This window comes from Schistocerca piceifrons, chromosome 3 (genome assembly GCF_021461385.2).
Source record: "Schistocerca piceifrons isolate TAMUIC-IGC-003096 chromosome 3, iqSchPice1.1, whole genome shotgun sequence".
Lineage (NCBI taxonomy): Eukaryota > Metazoa > Arthropoda > Insecta > Orthoptera > Acrididae > Schistocerca > Schistocerca piceifrons.
Window position 1 is genome coordinate 426,847,650 of NC_060140.1, and position 19,101 is coordinate 426,866,750.

The following is a 19,101-nucleotide window of genomic DNA, read 5'->3' on the forward strand; positions in this document are numbered from 1 at the left end:
CAGGATAATGCACCACCGCATGTTGCAGGTCCTGTACGGGCCTTTCTGGATACAAAAAATGTACGACTGCTGCCCTGGCCAGCACATTCTACAGATCTCTCACCAACTGAAAACGTCTGGTCAATGGTGGCCGAGCAACTGGCTCGTCACAATACGCCAGTCACTACTCTTGATGAACGGTGGTATCGCGTTGAAGCTGCATGGGCAGCTGTACCTGTACACGCCATCCAAGCTCTGTTTGACTCAACGCCCAGGCGTATCAAGACCGTTATTACGGCTAGAGGTGGTTGTTCTGGGTACTGATTTCTCCGGATCTGTGGACTCTAATTGCGTTAAAATGTAATCACATGTCAGATCTAGTATAATATATTTGTCCCATGAATACCCGTTTATCATCTGCATATCTTCTTGGTGTAGCAATTTTAATGGCCAGTAGTGTACATGTCGCTGTCCCACGACTTTTGTCACCTCAGTGTATACCGAATGAAGTGAAGATTACCAGCTGCGCAACCAGTAAGCACGGCATGCATATTTCACACAATCGAACTAGATCATCTGTTGCTTGCATGTGTTAATTTCACAATGAACTATTAGAACAAAAAAGACGTTTTTTTATCAGAGCCAACGAATTTTTGCGTTTTCGTAGCTTTCCCCTAAACGAAAGAGTTGAGGCGGGTGTGCGTGTGCTGCAGGAGCAGATGGCGCGGGAGAAGCTGGTGGCGGCGGCGGCGGCGGTGGCCACGCCGGGCCCCGCTGGCGGGACGGCCGCCTCGCAGCCGGCGGCGCTGCAGCAGCCTCTGGCGCCCGTGTCGGGCCGCGTCCAGCTGCAGGTCTTCTACCACGACGAGCGCCGCGAGCTGGTGGTGTCCGTGCTCGCCGCAGACGACCTGCCCGCGCGCGAAGACACCGGGTTCGGCACGCTGCCCGAGGCCTTCCTCAAGCTGCGCCTGCTGCCCGCCACGTGAGTACCCTCCACGCCATGGCTACCCTCCCCCCCCCCCCCCCCCACCGTCTCCTTCAGCCCCTATATTCATTATGAGCTCACGTGGAGAACACGACAAGTGCCATCACCTGATTTCCCAGGAACTTCACACGCTGGAAGAGGAGTCAAAATAAGCGAACACATGCCTCGGCTTATCGGTGAATACTCACTCGTTTCTGAAAAATGGGCGGTCAGAGTTTTCGAGGTATATTCCACGTACTTCATGCGCCTTTCACCGCGCAGTGTTCTTAGACGAAATGGTGGCTCAGAGCTTTGTTGCCAGGTCGACGAAAGCGGCAGTCTCCTGTGGGCTTCTCCTGTATCCCGATTCAAACTTCTTTCCCAGAACGCAGAACAATACGATTACGTGGCTTACCGAGCATTATGTCATTGCGTAGTGGGGTGCGGGTGTGAACCGGACACTTCGGCCTTTTATCAAACTAGAGCAAATTGGCCATGCAAAGGCTGCCACGCTATCGTGAGCTCTTTGTGAATATGTCGTACCTGGCATTTAATCGTCAAGGAGTAGGATGAAGTACAGAATTCCTTTTCGGATGTTTCATCCTTATTACCGCGCTTTTGCTAACTTTAAAACAAATTTAAAAAACACAGAAAAGTAGTTGAGTTAACTGGTCCTCTTGGTATTTTCCTCATGGTCCCTTTTCAGGTTTATTGCTAGAGAATTATTTCTTTTCTGTGGCCCTGTTTGTCTTTTTTCGTTTAATGAATAAAAATAAACAAAAATTTCTGTGGGCCACGACTGGAAATGCTGTTTTTTCCGTTTAGTGACTTAAACCACGTAGAATTAAGTACGCTTTTGTTTCTTTCTTATTTGAAAAAAAAAAACTGTTTAGCGTCTCGGCTTCTTAATTTTGCACCCCTTATTCGGAACCCCATAACAGTTTTTATTTACTTTTATTTTTAATGCTTTCATTTATCTATTCATGTCCGTGGAAGATTACTATACGATTGTCTCATCAAATTAGGGGATACAAGTGTATTATATTTATTGCGAAATTACAACTGGATTTCACAATAAGTGTCACAGATGTGTTACATAATATATCCGTTTCTATGGTATGTTAATGAGTTGCTATCTTTTTAAAATTCTCATATTGTGATATTTCATTCTCATATCAATTAATTCTCATATTTCATCCATATATTTATTCTCCAGGAAGATTTGGTGAATTCCTTTGCATGATGCCGGTCGTAGAAAAACTGGAAACACTGATATTCCGAACACCACGAGCATCGTGCCAAGGCAGGTTTGCCACAGTGACATTTATTCGTAAAAATCTCACTCGGGAAAGAAACATCATTAATATTCGTGATAATTTCGAGCGTTTGCAGTTATTTCGCGCCAAATCATGTATGACGGATCACTTTTCTGAAAACTGGTGCTTGCAATTGATCATGAACCAAGATACACTGCAGGAACTTCACCAAAAACACTTTTCAAATAATTTTCTCTTTTTTTTTAATTCATTCATCTGACGTACAGTTAGTAGATGAATAAGGACAACGTTTTATCAGTATACACTGGGAAATATTCGTGCAATAATCTTCTGCAGACATGGGTATACAAATGAAAACCAAAAATAAAAGTAATAACCAGGTTTCGAACACGGGGCGCAAAATTGAAAACGCCATGGTGCTGACCACTATGCACATAAAGTACCTGGAAAACACCTCGAAAACCGTGATCGTCGTTTGTTTCAGAAGCGGTCGAGTATCTAAGAATAAGCCGAGGCACGTGTATAGACTATCTTGTGGTGGGGCAACCACAGCTGTGAGTATTCATCTTGGGTATTAACAACCGCTTCAGCTGTATTTAGTCCTTTGTTACTGGATCACTACCGGTTTCGTGGCATTAGAAGTCACGTCTTCAGGTGAACATCTGTACGAAAATAAATCCAGAAGGAATAACCTTGAGACATACACTGGTATTGTAAATTATTTTAAGATTTAAAAAAATTAAATATTAAAAACTTTTACACGAGAATATCAAAATGTTACTACTCACATAACTAAAACATTAGAGCGGAAGAACTCGGAATCTTTTTATCCGACACTCTTTGTCCGTCAAAATAAAACACCGCTAAAAGACGATGTGTCACAGACCAAAAACAGCCAAATTCCAATGTAGTAGATGGCTCCTACACAAAATGGTTCAAATGGTTCTGGGCACTATGGGACTTAACATCTGAGATCATCAGTCCCCTAGACTTAGAACTACTTAAACCTAACTAACCTAAGGACATCACACACATCCATGACCGAGGCAGGATTCGAATCTGCGACCGTAGCACCAGCGCGGTTCCAGGCTGAAGCGCCTAGAACCGCTTGGCCACAGCGGCCAGCGGCTCCTACACAAATGGTGAATGAAAACAGGAATACTGGGATAAAAAGTACAAAAACTTTTTTGAAAAACAGTCTGTTGAATATCAACGTGATAGTGACAGCTGACATTTTTCGTTAATAACGCCCGTAAGTTATGCACAAACTAGAGCTTAAAAGAGGAACATCATGTGCGTATATTTGGGCAACGAAACATATGTGCCGGCAGAGTTCACTGAATAAACCTTAAAACTTTAATACATTAAATTTCTAAAAATTATTCTTTAGTAAAAATGCTTCAAAAAATTCTTCAATTTGAATCCAAGACTGTAGCGAATTTTGATACTTATTAACAGTAGATAAAATTTAAGGAAATTTACAAGAACTTTAAAAACATACTTGCAACGAAGAGGTGGAAAACCTAAGATAATAAGACGGATGCATAGGAAGTAGGGAAGCAAGGTGAGGAAAATCGAAAAGCCGAGGAGTAAAAAAAAAGGACTGAGTGAAGAAAGTGTAGAATATTATGTCCACTCACTTCAGGCAATGGAAATTTGGCAAAATGCTACGATGTCTCAACTCCGTTTGTCCATTCATGATTTGGTGTGGAAAACGACTAATGGATCTCATAATTTCTAACTCCTCCGGGACACTTAAAGTGTGGCCCTTAGTTATGGTGAGATCGGTGACGAAATGCCTCTGCTGACGAAGGTGGGTACTCAAGGCAGATTTTGAGCTAGAAACCCTAAGATGTTCAGATGTTCTTCGAAGCTGGTGCTAAATCTCCTGCCTGTTTGTCCGATATACCGCATGGGGCAATCATTGCAAGTGATGCAATACACCCCGGTTGCATTATATTGTATTTGGAACAAGCGGAATGTTCTTTGTGCCTATACTTTGTGCCAACGTTATTTGGAATGAAGAAATCCGTTTCAATACTTTTAAACCTCAACTGTCTGCCGATCCTTTCGAAACTATTGTCGAAATATATAGTTTTATGATACGTAATACCACCTGTCTTCCGACTACCGGAGTAATATTTTCCTGTTGTCGAATTATATATGCAATATAAGTTTAAATGACAAAAATATTTTTTTGATACGATATAATTACAGTTTAATAGTTTTCGGATTTTTTTTCTCTTTACTTGTACTGTGAAACATTGCCTCCTGCCAAATTTCATGATTGTGGGGCCCTGCAGCGTACGCTATATTTTTTAATGAGTGAGTTTACAACTATCAAAATATAGGACATAAATGACTAAATATGTAATTATTTCCTTGGCTTAGAAGCTTAAACGTTTTACACCGCCTACGGACCATAGACCTTAGTAAGAGAGATAAATTTTAACTTTGCACGTCTGTCGGTTTTTGACAGGAAATGGCATTAACAGACAGACAGATAATAAATTATCAAAGAAATTTTCGAGTGAAATAATTACAAATTAACAATTTTCGTATTTTTTTTCTTTTACTTCTACCGTGAAACCCTGCTTCTTAGCAAATTTCGTGATTCTAGGTCAACGAGGAATACCCTGTGGCGTGCTTGTGAGTATCAAAACTTTTTTGGTCTCATTGTCTTAGAAGCTTAAACGTTTTACATCGCCAAGCTACCGTATGCCTTGGTACGTGAGATACGTTTCAACTTGATACGTCTACTTGTTCCTGAGAAAAAGGGGTCTTAACAGAGGGACATACAGACGGGTAACAAAATGATTTTGTAAGCATTCTGTTTTAAAGGAATAAGGAACCCAAAATCTAACGGGAACACTGATTGTGCTGATCATACGTGGAGATGACTGAAATAAATAGCAGTACTACCATTTATACGATCACAGTTCTGTGTTCACAAATGTAGTACTGAGTTAAATACCAATGATGAAATAACGCTTCGATTTTGTAGCACGTCAATTTTCTTATAAACCGGAAAAGAAAAGACTCAAAGAGTTTGAGAAGATGTGATATATAAATATGTTGAAAATTAGGTAGACATAAGAAATGAGGAGCTTCTCTGCAGAATCGGCGAGAACAACATGTGGAAAACAATTAGAAGAAGAAGAGACAGAATAATACGATAAATATTAAGACATCAAGTAATAACTTTCATGGTACTTAAGGAACCTGTAGAGGGTAAAAACAATAGGGGAAGACAGAAATTCCAATATGTTCCGAAAATACTTGACGAAGATGGTTGCGGGTGAGGCACAGCAGAGGAAATGTGGCATGCAGCACCAAATGTCAGAGACTGTCGACACAAAGAAATGCTACACTAGAGCGACGAACTAAGTATTAATGAACACAATTATTACTATTAGAGTAAAGCATTTTATATATGTTTCTATGCGAATCAGTCACATTAATGTGACCACCGCCTAAGTTCGACGTCAACATGCAATAACCACTCATAGACGGCAGGTGGCAGCACCACGTATGAATGCAGCCGTTGTTTTACTTCTGGTGCACATACGAAATGGAACGAGTACATGACCTTCATTATCATCTCACTAGCAATTAACAATCAGTCTCATGTTGAAGCCACTAATACGATTGAAGATGTGAAACCAAGAAATTCACTCATTGATTACCGTGAATGTAGCTCTCGGAATATTTAGTGGATACAGTAAAGTGCTGTTGGCACAGGATGTTGTTTTATTTGTGCATTGTTATATGAATTAAAATCTTCGTACACAAGTCGTAATGGGTGAAAACCATTCATATTTTGGGAAATAGATAAGGCACGATATGTTCTCACACACATCTGTCCGTCTTCTGTAGAAGTTGTAAGCCGTTAAAATAAAACAACTATTCTGTGAGATCAAGAAACGTCGACCAACAATAGCAAATTTCCTCACCTCATCTGCGGATAAAACGGTATTTGATTTTCAGAAACGAGCAACACGTCGTCAAGTCGAGCGTGGCAGAGCCGACGCAAAACCCAATCTGGAACGCAACCTTCGACTTTCCCAACGTGCCGGGTGAGGACCTGATGGAGCGCAGTCTGGAGGTCACCCTCTGGGACTTCTGCCCCGACCGTGACAGCGTCTTCCTCGGTGAGTACTGTGCTGCATTGCCGTCATATACGACTCTTAACACACCGAGAAGTGAACACCAAAGCTACTGTTGTATACATTCCCAGTTCGTTTTACACTTAGCTGCTCGTGTGACATGCAAAGTTTTCGAGACTGATTCCACATAGTGTGGAGGTATTTTTGTGCTACTACATTGTAGGCGAATGCAGTCAGATAGCGCTACTTACCGAATCGTAGTTTTACAAACGGGATCAAGTTAACTATACGACGTAAGGCGTTGACTACGACGGATAACATGATCAACACAGCAGCTTTCACATAACAATTTTCCTGCGCATTTAGAAACATAACATATCCCAGATTCCTGAAATGCTCAAAAATTCTGATTTATTTTTCATAGAATAATTAATGTATCGCGCCTTTCTTTCACGGGTCCGCAGCTCGTGGTCTCGAGGTCACTTTTTCCCTTTCCGAGCACGGGGTTCCTGGTTTGATTACCGCGGAGTCAGGGATTTTCACCTGCCTCGAGATGACTGGGTGTCTGTATTGGACTCATTATTTAATCATCCTTCATGCAAGTGGGGAGATTGGAATGAACAAAGCTTGGGAATTTGTACGGGTGCTGATAACCTAGCAGTTGAGCTCCCCACAATCCAAACATCATCGTCATTTCTTACACGGAAAAAATTCAGTGTAACGATATGAATGACCCGTAATAGGAAATGGAAGCTGTGTTGGCTTAACAGACTTGTCTTTCTGAGTACCTTTGTTTCCGATACGCACCGCATAACGAGGTGGTTGACTAGGATATGATAAGCCCGTTAAATTAATCGTGGCACTATAGCTTATTACATCTGAGGTATATAGTTTGAGAGAAGTTCTCGTTACGTTATGTATATTCCTCATTATTTTTCACTATTTTCTGTTTCGCTACAGTTCGTGAGCCTTACCTATCTTCCCGGAGTCTCGAATTTGTTACGGTGGTTCAGCTTCATTGTGATAACGATTTAAGATAACAGGTTGAATCGTATAGCTTATCTTCCACTATAAACTTCACATTTGATGTGGACAGGTGTACTGAAAAAAGACAGAACATACAACAGCCCGATAAACCACACTACGCCTAACACGTATTTTCGAACTCCGATGTGGACAAATTAATTATGAAGCATAATATGTAGCAAAGAGAGAAGTTATGATACCAAGTCGAACCCCGATGACACATCAGCTGCGTCTAGTTGTGTTGGAATGATTTTCACCTGTGAAAGTTTTTTTTATTTATTTATTCGTTGTTTCCATTCCCCGATTTGGGTGGAGGTCCGACTGACAATGCCCATGCTGCCACTCTTCGGTTTTTTAGGTAAACAATAAAAAAACATTAAAAACATTGGTCGGAATGACTAGATGATACGTGCGGTATTGAAAACGGTAAGGGTGATGGTACTGTCGGCTCCTGGAAACACTTTTTAGATGAGGGATTTCGATGAAGATATGATTCGGTAAAAAGGTGATGTGAGAAGGGATTTAGAATGCCTATTGGAAAGAGTAAAACCAAGGTATGTTGGCGGTACCGGATTAATAGAAACGCAGTTATATAGTGAATGGGTGCATGGTGTCTTAATTTGGTGTGGTAGAAGATGATGGTTGTAGTTAATAGGATGGTTTGATCTGAGGAATAATTTTAGGGTCTATGAGGGGATAGCGATTGAAATTAACTTAAATAATAACGTGGAATGTGATAGATGTAAGGAAGTCGGGCTGTGGTGAGACAAGCACAACGTCAGGCAGCGTCCTCAGGCATTGGGAACGTTCTAGGGTATCAGGATTCGATTTTGCAGGAAACATACCCTCAGAAAGGAATCCACATGTCTGACGAGGTATGGCAATTTCATCAGGTGATACTGGGTAATGGTGGGAAAGAGTAAAGGGAATGGAAACTTGGTAGGAGTACATGACGTTCAAGGATTTGAAGGGACAGGTAGATTTTGAAACAAGTGGAAATCCTTGCAACACTTGCTTAGGTGATGTAGCGGTATACAAAAAATAATAATAATAAAATTTTTTATTTGGTGGGTGATAATATTATTTAAAATTGTAATTTCCTGTTTCTGTTGTGGTACTTGATTTAAAGGGAAATGGTCATCATTAGCATTGGGTTCTGATTTTGGCTAGCATGAGACTGTTAAGCAAACTCAGTACCACCACAAGCACTTACTTTGGATTTACTGCGGTGCGTACGTAACAATTTTTGAAACAGCGCGCTACTCAGCGACTTCTACGGTTAAGTTTGCGTGAGTAGCTGCTATTATTAATAAAAATCTACGTGTATTATACGGAACGTTGTAAAAAAAATTAGTTCTCAGGGGCCTGATGGCGACTACTTTAATTTTGTACCAATTTTAAAACGACAATTAATACCCGAGATATTTTTATTTTCATGAAAGGTAATAAATTGCTTAAATTATTTTTCATTAGCAAGACAAAGCTAAGGAGTTTCTCATCATCTGTCGTCAAGCGGCTAATCGAAATTTTACCGGACTCAATGCAACGAAAATATTAATGATTTAAGTTTTAAATTAATTTTACTGACTTTAGAACACTGAATGAGAAAAACAGAGATATCTCCTGCATTAACGTTTACATTTAATAAAACATTTATTAAGAATAATTGTTTTGTCAGCGTAATGGCCGACCTAAGCTGCTAGAGAAATTGTGGTCCCCTCCGGTGCACACGATAAAGCAAAAAATTTACACAAAATATTGATTCATTCATATGAGAGGTGCGAGCTTTAAAAAAGGTACATGTTATTACACGGAAATATTGTTTATAATCTGAATAGTTTTACGGAACTTACACACAATTATATCCAGCGTACAATGGCACCTATCATCTATACAAGAATCGAAGACACGAGAGTGAATATCCTGATACAATTTCTTTGGTCTTTTTCGTTGACTAACACAGATGAAATAAAGAAGGTTCTGTATCATTACCTCGGTAAAAATAATTTCTTTTTGTTCCAAATGTTAATATTCGTTGCACAAAACACAGCACACTTTAGCACTTCTAGCGTCATATGACGAATTATTCATTAGAATACAAAAACTCTGTTTCTTTTTTTTTCAATAACTATATGTGGCGTTCCGTCACAGTGAGAATGGAACGTGTGCGTTTCTTGCTGGTATATATCATAGTCATAGAATTTATTTGGCATATTCGACTGGCTAAAAATTTCAGAAGTGTTAGTCTAGGGTGGCATTTTTCTGAACGGTTAGTGGGTGAGGGTTCCAAGTCAGCTATTAATCGAATGTTAGCCCAAAGGATTGTATGATTTTGGCAAACTTCGGATTCGTGGGCTGTGAGGAAGATATCTCACGTAGAGAAAGCTCAAGTGGTTTGCTCATGTATTTGCTGCCCGACTTTTTGCAAGACTGATGTGACTGTGGAAGACGTGACCTATGTCCTACGGACCATCTGACTAAGTCCCTCGAGTCAGTGGGAAGCGGATGCCTTTCCGGTCACCATAATCGTTAGTAAACCTGAGGGAGGAACGTCATAAGCCATCTCTCTGTGAATAGCGTAAGGTTTTTCTGTGTAATCGCATATTAACTGTTTGTGTACCGCGTTTTTTGAGGAGGAGATTGAAGATAATATCAGCGTATGCCTAAAGGAGCGTAATAAATTGCCTAAGACCGACACTCAGACTGGATGGTGTACCGTAGCAATGAACGCTAATGCAGTGTGCGGATTGTCTACCGGTCTGGTTCAAATAAGTGTCTGGTAAACTGGCTCTATGCTCATTAAACTAAACGATGAGCTCTAAACTACTAATTTTAATACCACTGTGTATGAGTCTGTTTTTTCACTGTCTCTGATTCCGAAGAAAATGACGGTACAGTGTTTGCTAGGAAGTCTTTCGCGATGGAGTTCTCGGATAAAAAGTTCTCGATTTATTGTGTCAAGTTCGGATAAAATGCTGAGCTTTCAGTTGTTTCCTTCATCACCATTGTCAGATGACAGAGGCAGTCATACAGAGCTCGGGATTTTATCTGACTTGCCAAGTAAACCGAGAACTTTTTACCCACTGTACAGTGAGGCCCTCATCTGCGAGTAGATAGTTTGCTTCGGCGAGCTGCAAGCCTACAGGAGCAGTGACAGATGTATGGATTGTTGTCGACAGGCGAGTGCTCGGTGGAACTGCAGAAGGCGTTCCTGGAAGACCGCCCAGTGTGGTACCGCCTGGAGGATCCCCGCAACCTGCGCGCCGCGGGCGGCAAATCGCCGCAAGTGTCGCCACGTGGGTCCCTGGCCGGCGAGCTGGCCCAGCGGCTGCTGCGCAGGACAGACTTCCAGCAGAGGTCCTTCTCTGGTCAGTGCACACCTCCCACATCTCACTTGCCAATATTTCCGCATATAGATACTTTTCTTGTCTCGGATTTTTGCCTTTTCAGAACAACTGGTCCAGGTTTTCTGTAGAGTATCTGAATTTCATATTTTTAACTTCCTCTTGCCTACTTTCAAAAATCAAGCGGATGCCATCAAATTTGGTGGAAGTGTTACTCCTCTACATGTTCATGCTTAAATGCGACGTGGGTCGCAACGTACTTACTCAGAATCTCATGCTCATATCAGAGGTAATATGGGATTTGAGAGTATCCGTTCCTTGGTATCCAAGCGGCTACGTACTGGAGCGTAACGGCGATGGAGCCAAGCTGAGATTGTTCAGGTCTCTGTGGTTGCAGACGTTGGCCTAAGGATGTAGATACAACGATGGTAAGAAAATGAGACTCTGGCTTCGCTTACTCGTCCGCTTTTCATTGCTTCTTCAGGAGTTTGCAATTAACATCCAGAAGAGCACAGAGACTGGTTTACAACTCAGTAAATGTAAAGCATAGGTAAAGCTTACTGGATTATCCAGTCAGTTACCAGAACAAATGATCACATCGGCCTATAACTTTATTACGAGTCGAGTACACACAGCGTATGGTACTACAGACCAGTGGAAGTGGCAGATTCTATTGCTCTACTCAAACCCTTACGTTCAACTACTCGCCACAGTGATATTCATACATATAGTAAGTACATGTAGAAAAATTTAAGTTGGAAACCAATAACCTTAGACCAGGGCTATAGATGAGCTTTACTAGTCCTTATTAGAGTACAAGCTAAAATGAATATAAAGCTTACTCACATAGTTTCTACTGTAGGCTGTTGATCGTCTGAGACTTGTGAATCTGAAACTCTTCTGCTCGCTGGAACTCTTCTCGGTCTGGAACCCTGCCTTCCTCGATGTTTGGGGGCCTCTACACATGGCATATGTGACTATTTGCTTACAGATCGTACGTGAATGCGTCGCTTTTTACCTTCAATTCGCAGTCACTGAACGTAAAATCAGTGGTTTCCCCGTGCGTATCACCTCTAAAAGGACTGACGAAAGCAGCAATGCTTGTATCGAATATTCATACTTGGATGAGTTTTCTTTTTTTCTGGTAATCCTGCGAGATTCGGTCATTAAACGACATTTTTTCCTACCATTGGACGTGTTGACGGAGACTTCGGTAGCATTTCCCGAGTGGTGTTATGCAGTAATTTTACTGCCTGTAGTTACCTACTGTTCTTTGCCTTGCCGTGTGTCTGCGGTACTTACGTACATTGGCTACCTCTTACTGCTGTGACTGCGAGAGGCGATGCGTGCGTGTGTTCGCAGATGACAAGGAGAGCGACGAGCGGTCCGGGGGTTCCCCCGAGCCGAGCCTGCTGCACCCGGACCACGCGTGGCTGCTGGGCTCGGCGTGCAGCTCGCGGCGCGGCTCCAGCCAGTCTGAGCAGCTCGAGGTCGAGACCTACCAGCTGGGCAGGGACTTCTCGCGCTCGCTGCCCGGCTCCAGGAGGTCGTCCTTCCAGTCGCAGCAGGGCGACGCAGCCAAGGGCAAGTGTTTGCAAAAAAAAAAAGAAAAAATCATCTTGTCACGAGTCAATTTGACTCTTTCCATTGACGCATTCATATAAATGTTTTATACTGTTCAGCGGTATTGGCCGTAAAATACCATCGTCTCTAGTCTATTATTGTGACTAAGTCGAGGCATGTTAACCCTATTACAGTTGCAGGTTGTCTATGAAACAGGAAAAATTTTGTTTTCAGTATTTCACATAATTAGTGACCGAATTTAAAAATTTAAGATGCTGCCATAATTCGCTTATTAAAAGATGTAGTCAAAATATAGTTTAACACAATAAGACAAGTGTTACAGTTTGAAACTGTGTATGTATTATGAGGAAACATAATTCATGGCACGCAGGTACCCCGAATACATTCACCCATTATTTGAGAAGGACAGCACTTAGTAGCTTCCAACAAACTATAAACATAATTTCAAACAGTTACAAAACTGTGATTCTTCAGTTTCTCACGGCGTATTTGTTGCTCGAACAGTCCATGGGTATACTGAAGGTACATAGTGTCCAACGGGCACAATATTTCGGCGATCAGGCATGTCGCCATCGTCAGGTGCGCTGACGAACTAAGCTCCTGAGGGCGGGCGGCTGATTTGGGGCAGCGTTATAAGGGAGGCTATCGAAATTCGCACCAGGAAAGATCTTATCAACCGAGATTGCAGCTACAATCCCAGCAAGGCTTGGGACCCGGCACTGAATGTAATTAAGAAGACTCTCGGCAAGAAGTGCGAACTGGCGACCAGGGCGGACGTAGCAAGCACATCGACGCTACGACAATTCCGACGCCCACGTCTTCGCGACCGCCGACGCGCGGGCGCGGGCGACGAAGAGAGCGGCCCGCGGGGGGAAGGGGGGGGATTTAAATCGGCCGCCCGCCCTCAGGAGCTCAGTTCGTCAGCGTACCTGACGATGGCGACATGTCTGTTCGCCGAAATATTGTGCCCGTTGGACACTGAACCGGCAGTGTACCCGTGGACTGTTCGAGCATTTACAAAACTATTTTCTCGTTAAAACCTCCCCCTACCCCCACCCCCATCCCCATCCAAATAACCAGGAGTTTGAAGCTATTTTCTATTTGGGACTTCGATTCTTTAACGAATCGAAAGTTTACTCATCAGAAGAATTGGATCAGCACCAGAACGGCCTCCAAGTAACGCTTTTTTGGAATTTATTCAGGACTGTGCCGAAGCTGATTATTTCATCTGGTGCCTGCAGCCTCTCGCGCGCAGATGCCGAACTTGGAGCTTAAAAGGTTAGCACCAGTCCACTCTATTCCACTACTTGTCAGACAAAGCGTTACTTGGAACTAGGGGCGTAAACTCGGTAATGAGGGCGCAGGGCGAGTTCCTAATACGAGGACGACATTCCCTCCTGTCCCCAATCCGTTCTCCAAACAGCAAAAAATCGCGCACACATCGTCTCTCACAGCAGATTTTTGCGAGGTATCAGGTGTCTTGCCTCGATTATGGCCGGGTAAGGTTTTCAACCTCTGTTAATCTCTCTCTCTCTTCAGCTGCACAGTCCTGTGACCGTACACACCGCGATTCTCCTATTCTGTTAACTGTTAGCTGTATAGAACGTAAGTATTTTTTTTTTTATTTTTCGGTGGACATCGTCTTTTCGCCATTAAATGTATTGGAAAATAGATCATTGCTGACAATGGCGGAAAGACGATGTCCTTCAAGAAATTCATTTTGAGTGTGTACCGCAAGCACCATAAGCTATTTTTTTAAATATTTGTAGCTTGGGAAAATGACAGTTAGCTTTTACAACAGTTGTAGTTTCTCTTTGATACATCAGGACTGCTGTGAATATTATGTCAGCGTAGCTCGGTGTCAGATCTGCTTAGCCTTTCTCTCGCTGGAGACTTTCCTTAATTATGCGGTAATTACATTCCGCATGTTCTGCAACAGTAAACAACAAATGGTGAAGTTACGCTGCTCCAACCGATACAGGGTTCCCTAGCACACCGTTCCTTAACACCAATTTAAGACGAACGATTAACGGGATTTATGAATGTGTTCGTCCTTAGTCACACGAAATATGAAGACAACTGTGAAGTAATACAGTAATTGTGTGGTGAAATGTTAGCACTCAGAAGGCAAGCCGTCAACAAGTTCTATCAATCCGTGACTGGAAAAACGCAGGAATAAAATCGATTGCATCTTCCTCCAGACGAACAGCCTAAATTATCATAGGCGCAAACGTGTAATGAATATGCGTATTTTCCACAAGCTCCAGTCCATATTCAGGGTAATATGATTTCGCAAACTAGTCATCTACACTGCTTATGGTGGCTTGTCTGAAGCAGTCTATCTCGGAGAATCTTTTCCTTTAAAAATCCTGTAATTACAGAAAAAATCGGACTACTACAAACTATCCATTGATCTACGAAATTTCATGCCAAGTGCACTTCTGTATATGCTCCTCTAGTTAATTTTGGACCATTGGAATTTTAGAACATTGGCGTCTTGAAACATTCTTTTCCCAAGCACATATCATAAGCAGTAATAAGTTTTATAAGAATTTCTAACCAATAATAGATAGCTTTCATACATGCCGATCTACACTGACGGAAACAAATATCGTAAAACCAAAAAGGAGTTGTCCGACACAAACGAACTTTGCCAGGCGCGTTTCTACATCTGAAAAATGATGTATGTTCAAATTTCGTGACAGTCGAATAAGAGTGGCGTTAGTATCATCACTACGGGATGCAAATCAGGTTTGCTTTAAATATACGCTGTGACAGTCTTGAACGTTATTTACCTTTAAGACTGGACATGGTGAGTTGATGTTAGTCAAGATTGCCTTTAAAGCGACAAAAACGCTATTACCAACACCTCACTCAGTTTGAATGAGGTCGTCCAATAAAGCTGCGAGAAGCTGGATGTTCCTTCTGCCATATTGAACCCAAAGACTTTGCAGGAATGTAGCCACTGATGATCGCTGTCAGTTGTGGTCACGAGAATGTTCGGTCGCAAGAAGATCTGACTCCGGACGGAGACGTGGCACTACAGAGAGGGAACGTTATCATGTTCAGACTATGGATCTCGTGAATCGCATTGCATCTGCAGCAGCAATATGACCAGCAGTTGGCACCACTGTGACGCAACGAACTGTTACAAAACGGTTAATTCAAAAACATCTCCGAGACAGACGATCAGTAACGTGCATTCCAGTGATGCCATATCACCGCCGTTTGCTACTTCTTATAGGAGGGCAGGGTAGAAGTCTGTTGCATTTTCTAACGAAAGCTGGCTCTGCCTCTGTGCCAGTGGTGGCCTTGTACTGGTTAGAAATAGGCCAGTCCAGAGACTGGAACCAACCTGCGTGCATGCTCGACATAATGAACCTGTGTATCTATCTGTGCATATTGTTAAAAAACTGTCTTCTAGTTTTAACCAGTACTTGGAGAAAGCTTTTGACAATGTTGACTGGAATACTCTCTTTCAAATTCTGAAGGTGGCAAGGGTAAAATACAAGGAGCGAAAGGCTATTTACAATTTGTACAGAAACCAGATGGCAGTTATAAGACTCGAGGGGCATGAAAGGGAAGCAGTGGTTGGGAAGGGAGTGAGACAGGGTTGTAGTCTCTCCCCGATGCTATTCAAGCAGTAAAGGAAACAAAAGAAAAGTTCGGAGTAGGTATTAAAATCCATGGAGAAGAAATAAAAACGTTGAGGTTCGCCGATGACATTGTAATTCTGTCAGAGACAGCAAAGGACCTGGAAGAGCAGTTGAACGGAATGGACAGTGTCTTGAAAGGAGGGTATAACATGAACATCAACAAAAGCAAAACGAGGATAATGGAATATAGTCGAATTAAGTCGGATGATGCTGAGGGTATTAGATTAGGAAATGAGACACTTAAAGTAGGAAAGGAGTTTTACTATTTGGGGAGCAGAATAACTGATGATGGTCGAAGTAGAGAGGATATAAAATGTAGAATGGCAATGGCAAGGAAAGCGTTTCTCAAGAAGAAAAATTTGTTAACATCGAGTATTGATTCAAGTGTCAGGTAGTCGTTTCTGAAAGTATTTGTATGGAGTGTAGCCATGTATGGAAGTGAAACATGGACGATAAATAGTTTAGACAAAAAGAGAACAGAAGTTTCCGAAATGTGGTGCTACAGAAGAATGCTGAAGATTAGATGGATAGATCACATAACTAACGAGGAGGTATTGAATAGAATTGGGGAGAAGAGGAGTTTGTGGCACAACTTAACTAAAAGAAGGGATCGGTTGGTAGAACATGTTCTGAGGCATCAAGGGATCACCAATTTAGTACTGGAGGGCAGCGTGGAGGGTACAAATCGTAGAGGGAGACCAAGCGATGAATACACTAAGCAGATTCAGAAGGATGTAGGCTGCAGTAGGTACTGGGAGATGAAGAAGCTTGCACAGGATAGACTAGCATGGAGAGCTGCATCAAACCAGTCTCAGGACTGAAGACAACAACAACAACATCTGCTGTAAACGTATTGGACACTTTCCTTTCCAGACATCCCCTATAGAACCTTTTCTTGTGTGACTATCGCAAATTGTAGCACATTTTATGATTAAACTGTGGAATCTTCTTTCTTTCTAGACTATACACCTGCTGGGATACTTGAGGGATTGAAATAACTCCAGATAATGTTGTAATCAAACTATCTCCTTCGTAGCTAGTAGCCTGCGTGCTGAAATGCTGCTGTTTGCCTGTTGTGGGGCGCAGTCTGTGGTAACCTGTGGTGACGTTTGCAGACCCGGACATCCCACCTGTTACGTACAACAAAGAGCGGCGCCGCAGCAGCTGCACGCGCCACATGCGCGACCCGGATGAGATCCTGCGGAGCCTGAAGGCCGTCAAGGGAGAGCTGGCGCTCGGACGCGCCATGAGCTTCAGCGAGAAGGCGCGACGCCGTAAGTACAGCAGAAACCTCGCCATTCTGCCCTTCCGCCTCAGGCGAGGCCGTTTCTAGCAATTACTCAATTCCTCTTCCTTTGAGCATAATGAAAAAATACAAATTTATTGGCATTTGTTCACAACCTTTTATTCCGTTTCACTTAAAACCAGATTACAAGACCCTTGTTTACTGATCAGTATAAGTGTAGAAGCTTGCTAAAATTTCAACTGCATTAAAAATGTGAAGTATAATATGAAAAAAAGATCAGTGTTTGTGTCACAGACTAAGCAATGTAAAGGTGTTTTCAAGGCATGGCCCTATTGTAAGTGATATTTTCTGTCCTTCCTCTGACCTTTGAATTACCCAGCCAGTGGACTCCGAGCCACTATGCAACTACAGCTCTTCCATTTATACAAATACTTGGCAGAAACGAAACGCGTGATAAGAGACAGAAAAAAGTCCGAGAACTAAATGGAGAACGAATCGAGAACGTTTGGACCTGTGTTGTGACACTCCCGTACTTCGAGCCACGTGTATAATTCAGTTAATCTTTTAGTAATACATGATTTATGGATGCACAGGGTAACGCCAGGTAAAAAAAAGCAAAGGCCTGGTACTTAGCTACGAATTGGCGAAGCCCTCTGGCCATTCTTTGTGCATATGAAAAGAACTTATTTTCACTGCAAGTGTCCACCCCGGTCCCCAATTACACAAACACATACACACACACACACACACACCCAAACACACACACTGCCATCCATTCCAACGACTACCCGAGTAGAGCCCATTCTCAGGTCGGAGGAAGACAACGGCATATCATGTCTGATAGTGCAATATGTAGTAAAGTATTTTAATGGATAGATCAAAGAATTATATTTTTGTTAATTTATTTCACAACTGCAGTGGACACTTGACAAATAAACTGAACAAATGTATCTGGTATGTCGAACGTCTAATAGCCAGAAAAGTTTACCTGCACACCGGCCTCACGTGCCACATATGCTCTCTGTCTCAAATTCTGCCTTAATTAAAGTTCCGTGATTTAAGAACACAAATGTGTCCACATATATTGGCAACACAGTACTACAAGAAACTTTAATATAAAAAACATCAATCTCAAATTTACACCCAGATAAAAAAGTTTCAGTTTATTCACAGTTCCAGTTAAATGAAAATGTATCGGCTGCTCAGAATTGCTATACTCACTGCGACATCAGTGCAGTACTTTCTCTCCACTGCACCAGTCACATTATAATATTATATTACTCCCTAGCCGTAAATTGGTAAAATTATGCAAGCATGAATTTAGAGACTATATCTTCCATTACAAAAAAGTGACTGAAATTTGGCAGCTATTTCGAAAATATATATTGGTCGTACCAACCCTCACGTTTTGTAGAATGATAGCGTCAGAAATAGTACTGCCAGCAAAATTCCCTTTGTGCAGTGTTTTATAGTTCTGTATATTTCTCATATTTACATGTTTACAATAGTGCCTAAAGGGACCATTCATGCTATCCAAGCAGGCCGTGACAAGAGTCTTTTCCATCTGTGAAACTGAGACTTTTATCTGAAGTTTGACCTAGCTATTCTAAAGCGAACTCGCGACGGTCAGACAACAGTCAATTTGGCCACACCACAACGTAAATCATCACCTACTGATACTTTCTGACAGTAGGGGAAGGTGCTGTCGCTTGAGGGTAGAGTATAAAGGAGCACACAGTGTTTCCTGCTCGGTGTTTCAATCCAATGAACGACTTCAGAATCACATGAAGGAATGAGCTCTAAAGATTACCATAAGCCGTTTTCGGCATTGACAACAGTTTCTGTTGTTGTGAGACGTGAGGTTGCGTTTCGTACGACATTTATAAATGTGTTCATTTCTACACATTGAAGTGCTGTAT

At 42.1% G+C, this 19,101-nt stretch overlaps 1 protein-coding gene across 1 annotated transcript in view; it reads left to right on the forward strand.

Moving 5' to 3' along the window:
- The window catches only part of LOC124788715 (regulating synaptic membrane exocytosis protein 1-like), a 165,376-nt gene that overhangs the window by 57,102 nt on the left and 89,173 nt on the right, over positions 1–19,101 (forward strand). The window contains exons 2-6 of the mRNA XM_047255993.1: positions 777–961; positions 6,208–6,371; positions 10,532–10,720; positions 12,059–12,280; positions 17,052–17,210. Of these exons, the coding sequence (XP_047111949.1) occupies positions 777–961; positions 6,208–6,371; positions 10,532–10,720; positions 12,059–12,280; positions 17,052–17,210 (919 nt within the window). The remainder of the gene's footprint in view (positions 1–776; positions 962–6,207; positions 6,372–10,531; positions 10,721–12,058; positions 12,281–17,051; positions 17,211–19,101) is intronic.